The 9,460-nt window shown below is 38.8% G+C and overlaps 1 protein-coding gene across 1 annotated transcript; it reads right to left on the reverse strand.

Annotated features, from left to right (window-relative positions):
* Positions 1-8,316: 8,316 nt before the first annotated feature.
* On the reverse strand, positions 8,317-9,254 carry LOC127528317 (zinc finger BED domain-containing protein 5-like). Its single transcript, XM_051928753.1, has 2 exons — positions 8,672-9,254; positions 8,317-8,554 (listed from the first exon to the last, which is right to left on the reverse strand). Exons 1-2 carry the CDS (start codon positions 9,199-9,201, stop codon positions 8,317-8,319), a joined length of 768 nt encoding a protein of 255 aa, XP_051784713.1. The 5' UTR covers positions 9,202-9,254.
* Positions 9,255-9,460: the final 206 nt, after the last annotated feature.

Here is a 9,460-nt window from a genome sequence, read left to right on the forward strand (position 1 = left end):
ACAACCCCCTTATACAAAAACACACACACAGAATTAAAAAAAGAAGAAAAACTTCTGACTTGGCAGTCATGGCCACAGTGAAGCATTATGCATACATATTGCTGTTGGTATAAAGGAGCCCCAGTAGTGGTTCTTGACACACTTCTGCTGAACGATTTGTTGAGCTGAAGTGTTTTGAAGCACTTCAGTTTGTTTTTATTGTGAATAATTGGTGGTGTGGTAAACCTTTGGTGATGTTCATTGACACAGTTGTCCACTTATTTTACATTCAGTTTTCATAATTGCTTGACTATAGCATCATTTTGGAAGCTTTGGCACACAAAATTGAAGTAAGAAAAACAAAATGTTACATTTATTTGGTAAGAAAAGAAAAATGCAAGTCTCTCGGTTGTTTCCAGAAATGCATGCCTCACTGTTGTTTCTACTCTTCTATTTGGGAAGAAATGAAAAGAAGAAATATTGAATATTTTTGAAACACTCAAAATTAATAATTAATAACATGATATTTGCACAAGTTGAAATTCCAAGTTGTATAATAATGTCCACGGGCACAGGATAGCACAAATAAAAGTCGGCTACAGCAGCAGGATAATAAATTTGTACATAATAAGTACATATACAGTAGGTGAGCATATGTGATCATGTGCAGTAGTGTGCTAAGGTGGACTAGTCTGTAACATAAAGTTCAAATACCAATGGAAACCAGAGCTGGTCATATGTAATTCTTCATAATAATAAACACCACGTGAATTTTCAATATCACTGTCTGTTTCAATTTCACTGACAGATTCACTTTGTTTTCATTGCTGATGAGAGGCTCCTCATCATCACTACTCATATCACTGTCAAGTGCGTGCAGAACCTGGGCCTCTGAAAAATGTTGCTTATGAGACCCCATTATGAGAATAGGATAAAGTGTGTCTACACTGTTGCCCGGGTAACACATGGGCCTGACAGTTATGTAAGACACACCTATACTGTTGCCTGAGTAATGCTCGGGACTAATGCTGTTAGCACTTTTACAGCCCGAGTAATACTCTGCTCTAATGCTTACATGAGACGTGTCTATAAAGTTGCCCAAGTGACATTTGGACTATCGCATTTAGTACTGTTTTCATAGCCTGAGTAACGCTTAGGTTTAACACTAGGAAGGTTAATATGACACATCTAAATCATCAGTGGAGCAGCCATTTGGTTTTAGAAGTTACATAATTAGTTCAGTGGAGAACACCTATCTGTAGTCATGGGGTTTCAGTTGATTGTAGCATAAATGCTATTTATCTGAAAGGTTCAACATGTGGTGTCACAGTCATAGTCTAACCTACACAATAGAGACAAAAGGAAAAGTGACAGAAAATCACAAGTCAGGGGTTAGAGATAAGAAAAATATCCAAGTCAGTGCACATCCCATTTAATGAATCGCTAAGAAATGGACAGGTTATGGCAGAGCTATCCAGAAAAACTGAGACCTATGACAATGTGACATGTTTATAATGTATGTTATCAAAACTATTGCTAGTCTATTGCACTTAGTGTGTTGGGAATTAAGTAATTTTAATATTTTGTTTTAATTTTTTTTTGTCATTTTGATGGTTTCCATTTTTGATGTGTGATGTCCCACACCACCCACAGACCTAGCCATGGGGCATCTTGTAGTTCATGTACCGAGGATGAACCAGTAGGAAGTGAAGAGATACGGGCAGTAGCTTGGTGTTCCAAAACAGGTGAATAAATAGTTCCATTTAAAATTACAAATAAATAATGTTCATTAATTAAAAACACCAGAACAGGTCCACAAAGAGGCTAAACACAGAGAACTCTTAAAAGTTCAGTGCAACCACAGGTTTTGAATTGTGGATTTTGCATTAATCATTTGCATTCCAGATTGTGAATTTGGGCTCAGTTAATTACATTTTAGACTTTGTAACTTCTATTTACTTCTTTGTATTTTGGTTTTTGCCACTGGGTTTTGAATTTCCACTCTGCATTTTGACTTTTGGATTAATTGTTGCATTTTGTTGTTACTTGTTTCTTCTGGATTGATGTAGGACTTCCAGAGCGTATTTGTTTCTTGATGTATTAATTTATTGTACCTAATACAATGCATGTTTATAGCAAATGTTCATTGTTGCCAGGGTTTCTGACAGTTTTTCTTCTGCAGGTGTGGACAATTATTAAAAAAAAACATCAAGATTCTAATACAATTTCTTTTGCTCATTAGGTTTGATTTTACATTCCGTCTTTTTGAAGTTTTGATTCTGTTTAATCCTTTTGGTTTTGATAACTTTTTAGTCTTTGTGTTTTGTTAGTTTGGCTACTCTTTTGCAAATACCCATTTAAACAACTCTGTCACAAAACCTGGGAAAAAACACCTCAAATGGAGGCTAAACCAATGGGAAGGGAATATAATCAAACTATAAAAGAATTCAAAAGTTTTATTTCTTGTTCAATTTTGCATTTATGTTTCAATATTCTGGATCTTTCAAAGTGTTGTTTTATGTGAATAGCAGCATTTTGGGAGACATGTTATTGGCAATGGTGTCTCATGGCCACCTTGTAAAAGAGGTTGTATCAATCAACATCATCTTCGAGAGGTTATTTAAGATCCCAGAATGCTGCAGTCCACGTCCAAGATTTGGATCACAACAAACCTATTTTGAGGTGCTAATGCTGTGAGGCCAGATGTTTCCTGGTCAGCATGAGACCAAGAAACAATTGAAAAAATACATTTCTACAGACCTAGCTGTTCTTTCCACATCAGGATTCTGGGCTTCTTTGAAACAGGAGCGTCATACTGCTGGATTTATTTCCCATAAAGTAGAAGGAACATACACAAGCTTCCTTCCTTTTTCAAATTAAGTGTGGCTCTCCTCAGCAGAGGGTGAAAATCAAGATGCTGCTTAATGTCTTGTGAATGATCCATTCCTAATGTTTATCTCCTTTCTTTATTTTCAAATTACTGTGGCTACCTTTAAGGAAGCAAAAGGTACTGGACTTTTCATACCTTTGGGATAGCATGTCTTCAACTGAAAAAAGTTTGAGCTGGAAGTGCAAATGTGAGATAAAAAAAAACAAAAAAAAAAGCAGGCGTCTCTCATTTTAATGCTGGTGATGACCTTCAAGCCCCGTCAATAAGGCCTACACATACCCAAGGGTGTACAGAACACTGCAGGACCAATTGGTCTAGGCCCCCAATTGGAAACAGACTTGCAGAACTCCTCACAAGGTCAATTTCACAAAGTGCGAAAAGGCATATTTTTCCAGGTAAGTTATTACATTAAGTATATGATAACACATTGAAATAAAATTCTTAAGGGGACCAAGTTGAGGGCTCTTTTAAACATTTAATAGTAAGTTCAATTGCTGAGGGAAGCATCTAGTGGGGCTCTGCATATCTCACTGGCCATTAATGCAGAAATGCTGCTGAGAGCTAATGCAGGTAACTTAAAGCATGACATTCTGTCATCCACATTTGGTCCATAAAAGTTGACCAAAGTTAATTTAGATTCATATGGTTTCTCCACCGCCATAATACTGTATATCACACTTCAGATTCTGACACTATGTCAGTGGGTACAAATGGAATTGTTTTGTGGATTAACAATTCCACTCTTCTTCCATACCGTCCGATTTTTTTATCATGAAAAAGTTTACCAATCCATTCTCATTTTAGTCTAACATTATTCATATTTTATTAAATGGGTCTTCTATAAAAATACTATCTCTGCCCTCCAGGAAGCAAGATCATATTTCAAACTTGTTTTGTCTATTTTTAACAAACAAAACAAAAGCAACTCTGCTGCCTGATATAAATTTGCAAGGTTTCATATATCATTAGTACAGCATGTCAGTATCAACAGGAAAGGCAAGACTCTGGTCATCTTGACCTCAGCTTTGTTGATACAACTTTTCTTTAAATATTGTATGCCAATATTTTCCAAATAGATGTAGGCTTTCATTCTTACAATACAAACAAATGTTGCAAAATTGGCAGATAATAATAAAATATAATGTAATTAATGTAGTCCTTTGATGCTATAAAGCTGGACAGGTTTCCCTGAGGATGTGTATACTTTGTTAATTAACTCACTACATACCACATGAGGTCTCATCTTCCTTGCATAATAAATCTTAGATATAGGACAGATTCTTGGACAGGTTAGATTACAGCACAGATTAGTGGACGGCTGCAAAGACTCTTGGTCAGTGATGTCCATGCATTAAGGGCAGTTGGAGCACTGTCACCTCCATCCTCTCTGCAGATGCTGTGCAAACTTAAATAAGTAGCAAACCTCCATCGATAATTTAATGCACCATTAAAATTTTAGAACAAGCTGAAAATTTCTTATCTAGATTGCAATTTCTTATCTAGACTAATATTTGTTTTAGAAGTATGTAGTATTTTCTTTGTGTCTGGTGCTGCTAGCTTGTATCTGGGGTGCTGTGCAATGCCCTTGGATCTTATTTTGTCCTCTTCATACTTTTGCTTATGTGTGCATAATTTTTCAGTTTTCCTTTGGGGCTTGAAGCCTTTTAGCCTCCTTAACGTTGTTTTCTCCCAGAAAAAGAGCCAAAAATGTATTTTTTTTCAAACAGACAAAATGTTAATACCAAAATGTCAACAGAATTACAGTAGGGAAGGTATGTCTGGTTTCCACTGCTGTGCTGATGCTGATTCAATACATGTCCTTTGTGTGACATGTTTTAAAAAAGTCACCAACACACAGCCCAACGTTGCAATTGGGACAGTTTCTTTGCACACTTTCTTATCATATTTTTTCTGTTGCTTGCTCATGAGAGAGTAGAATGTCAGTGCCTGAACTGCACTGGACTTTGCCAATTGTGTTAAGTTAGACTACCACAGCATAAGGTTTAGTGACTTACACATTTCTCGACATGAACATTGATATCTGATGCGTTGTGAACAATTCTTAGGGAGCTAACATTTTTCTTGTCCTTTCACTTGATTGGAATCATTTCTCCTTTTTTGCCAGATACTGCACCCCACTAGAGCTTTACACAGCTTAAAGTCACCATGCTCAGTCATACAGTGCTGTATGCATCAGTTTCATTATCCATGTCAATGTTGGGTAACCAGTTCACATTGTCATCACTGTTACTTCATTCAACTAATGGTTCAGTTTCAGTTTGTTCTAAAATTGGTTCTACAGCTTCTCGTTTACATGCCGTTATGTTCTTTGATTGAAGGCTCTGCCTCGCTCATGAATATTGGTAAGTTACCACAGTGTGGGAAAGCACATAATAAAAAATGTAAGATTTTTTTTTGCAACATGATGTTATTTTATCTGCTAGATGGCAACAGAATAGTGAGAACAAGGGGGGCTCCGCCCCCTGCTCGATTCGCTCGCCTACCCCCGGCGTTGGGTATCCTGAAATACATTAGTCAAGCTTGTTCATCTTGGAGCCGTGCCTGCTTCGCTTGCGGCATTTCAGACGTGCGTTGTAGGTGCCTGCGTTCATTGATTTTATCCAGCTGGGCTCGTGTTTGTATATCCGTCAGTCGAGCTCGTTCGTTTTGAACCCGTGCCTGCTTTGCTTCCGCAGTTTCAGACGCGCGTTGTAGGCGCCTGCATTCATTGATGTTATCTAGGTGGGCTCGTGTTTGTATCGTTGAGGTGTATTGTGTTTGAATTCGGTGTAAAGCGTTCAGCGGTCTGTACAATCCCAAGCAGCACATTATTCCTAACTTCACTCCGCAGTAGTGCCACTCACAATATGGCGGTGACGCCTGTGCCTTCACTCCGCAGTAGTGCCACTCACAATATGGCGGTGACGCCTGCGCCTTCCGTACTTTATGGACCCGTGGGGCCTCCGTAGCCTCTTCTGTTTGAATCTGGGCTGCAGCGAAGAGTCCTCTTTTTTGTGTGGCTGTGTCGGTAGTCGTTAGCTATGGGTGTGTTGTTGCTTCATTTCTCATTCACGTCAGTTGAGCTCTTTCATTTTTGGGCCGTGACTCCTTCGTGCGCGGTGGATACGACTTCGCGTGCGGTTTATGAGACGCACGCTGTACGCACCTGCGCAGTACGTCTCATGGTCCCATCACCGTGTACCTGCGTCCATGCCATCCGGTTTACCATTCTTGGTTAGTAATATGGATTATTCAGGTGAAATGTCGTACATTGGATTATAATAGCTTATTCCGAGAGACACTTGGGTTTAACCATTTTTAAATAGAATTTCAAGCCCAAAGAGATACTCAGGGTTAACGCCATGGAGGTTAACCAACACTAATTTTTTTGTTGCAATTTAAAGAGGGTGTGAACATTCCAATCTTGCTATTTTTGTGATAGTCACCATCATTATCATGAATCACGTCAATTATTTATGTACAATACAGTTCAGCACTTTAATAAGTGGGAAACTTTGGAAATGTATCAATATCCAATTGTGATTCTGATTTTAGTGTTGAGTATTTGATGTTGACAATTTTTTTCATATTGCACTTTAGTAATTTTACTGTATGGTAAGATAATAAAATCATTTTGTATGATTTTATCATCTAATATATTGTCAAATGCCAGGTCTCTGCCTTGCTTTTTCATGCAAAATTTACTGGCAGTTGTCTCCTTCTTCGGCTGCCCTTTAACGCCGTTCATTTCATGTGACTCCAACCATTATTTCTCTGCCTTGTTCACTGCCTGCACATTCACACCATTGGCTGCATCTCACACTGCACTCTTGGGGTCAGAGGCAACATCACTGCACTTACTTTCCCCAACTTTGTCAGAAAATCCAAGCCAGGATCTTTCCCATGACTCACCAATGTACTCAGGCAAAGGGATTTAAGCAGAGTAGTGGTTCTTGTAGGTGCTGCTCTTTAACTGTTCGTCCATTTCTCGCTTTGTCTGCCCAGGCTCCTTTTCTAATTGACTTCTCAAAATGGCACCTTCTCTTCTAACTTTTGCAGCATTTCTCCCCCAAATCTGTGTGGCTCCACCAGGGTTTTCATGCCAAAAATACAACTGTTCCTAGTTTAAAATAATTTGCATAAAATCAAGAAACTGTGAAGAAAATATACTCTGTCATTTATATTAGTAAGAAGACACCACAGTTCATTTAAATGAATCAGACGTCGATGGATGGCAAAAGAATGTGACAGCCAGAGAGGATACATTCAAAATTGGAGAAATTCTGTTGTTTTTTTCATCCAGTTTCTTAATTTTGTCACTTATTGTATTCCTTTAATTTGTCATGTTTTAATGTTCTCTTTCCGTGAGGTTAGACAAAAGAGCACTATATTTGATTATCTTTTGAAAAAAATACATATAATTAAATTCCAGCTGCCCCAACACCTTGTTTAATGATCCAGATAGCTGGAAAAATAAAAGCAATACTACAGTTGTTCAAAATATAATGAAGGTATCATGTGAAATGTAACCAAAATAAAGGGGAGTAGCCATTCAATAATTACAAAGAAAATAATCAAAGGCTGTGATATAAATTTTTCATCAGTAGAAGACTATGGTTAAAATCCAAGATTAATTAAATGCAGCCATCCAAATGGGGGTTAACGGTTATGCTGACAAATAGTTGCTACCCACGAATGTCATCACACTCGCTGGAAACAGAAATGGTATAGGCATCGGTTAGGTAGAAGTGAATAGACAAAACACTACGACAGATTAAGAAAAAACTTGACAGACACAAGACAGCCTCCATCCTGCTAGACGAGAAGCTACATAGAAACACGACAGCCATTATTCAGAGTGTCACAGCTGGGTAAATGGGACAAGATTAGCCATCACTCAGCGTGACTCAGCCAGCTAAATTAGGAAAATGACATTTACTCCTCAGCACAGCACAATAGCTAAACAAGCCCAGGACAGCAAATGCTCAAGAGTGACAAAAAACACACCTTCTAGTTTGTCACTGGCAGGTATGGAACGTGGTTAGCTTATTGGCTCCCATTTTCTGTCCTTGAAAAGCGTCAAGTTGTCAATTCTGAAATGTCTTGTTTCTGCTGTTAGCTGATGTGAAAGGATTTTTTAAAAATTACTTTGAGGAAGATTTTGCATGGCAAAGTTCAGTGGTTTAGAACAGTGTTTCCCAACCTCTTTTGAGCCCGGCACATATTTTACATTAGAAAAATTTCATGGCGCACCATCAAACAAAATTGTCACAAAAAAGTATATGTAATGAAATATAATGATCTTCTAGTTTCAATTTACTCACAATTTACTTACTCAGTGTGAAACCTGGGGCTGTTTAGTTGAACACGACGCTGATATACACGCAGGAATTGAAAAAAGACACACACGAAGATCTTCTTCAACAGCTCGGAGTCTCTCTCTTTTTTTAGTTTTCATAGCAGTCATGCTTGAAAAGCCAAAGGTAGGTTGTGGAAAATGGGAGCAGGGCTGAAATAGCTCTGCTTGCCAGAATGGGGAACTCCTTGGTAGCAGTCAGCCAAAAACTGTCCAAAGGTAGATCAGCAAAGCTCAGCTTTAAAACACGATTTTCTTTCAGTACAGTTATTTCCTCCTGCTCCTGCAAAGTCATGTCCTTTCCAGCTGTGGTTGAGCTATATGGGTTCCTAACCCAGTCAAGGCAATCAGTGGAAACTGAAGGGAAATAAAATGACAACTTCTGTTCAAGAGTTTTCAAATGCTTGCCTCTTGTCTCACACAGTGCAGCAATGTTGATACCTTGCCATTTCCGGATGTGTGGGAACATGTGAAGGTTGGCACTTTCCACGTGTTGGTGCCAGATCTGCACCTTTGAAGGAAATCCATTTATTTTATCTGCTCTTGTGAGCAGGTTTTCATTTTGGCCTTGCATCTGTGTGTTCAGGTCATTGAAATGTTGAAATATATCCGCCAGATATGCTAGTCTTGCACACCACTCATCACTTGAAAGCAACTTAGCGTCATCACACCTCTCATTTGTCAAAAACACACGGGCTAAAACTTTGCCACGGGACAACCACCGGACCTCCATATGCAGCAATAGCACTTTATGCTCCGCTCCCATTTCCTCACACAATGATGCAAAAATGCGACTTTTTACAGGTCTTGTCTTCGCAAAGTTTATCATGCGCACAACATCGTCCAATACAGGAGCTAGGTCTGCTGGTAGTGTCTTGGCAACAAGTGCCTCACGGTGCAGAAAACAATGCGTTGCAATAGCATCTGGAAGTTGCTCTTTCACTCTGCTTACAAATCCTTTGGTGCCCCCGAACATGGCGGCTGCTCCATCAGTGCAAACACTTATGCAGTTTTGCCACTTAAGTCCTCCTTGTTTAAGGTACTTTGATACAACTCGAAAAATTTCCTCTCCTGTTGTTCTTTCTGGCAATTCCTTGCAAAACAGGAAGTTTTCTCTGATGGTGTCTCCGTCTACAAAACACACATTTGCCAAAAGTTGCGCATGTCCACTGATATCCGTAGATTCATCGAGTTGCAATGCAAATTTTCCACTGGCGTGCAACTTTCCAAAATGA

The sequence above is a fragment of the Erpetoichthys calabaricus genome, chromosome 6, assembly GCF_900747795.2.
Source record: "Erpetoichthys calabaricus chromosome 6, fErpCal1.3, whole genome shotgun sequence".
NCBI lineage: Eukaryota > Metazoa > Chordata > Cladistia > Polypteriformes > Polypteridae > Erpetoichthys > Erpetoichthys calabaricus.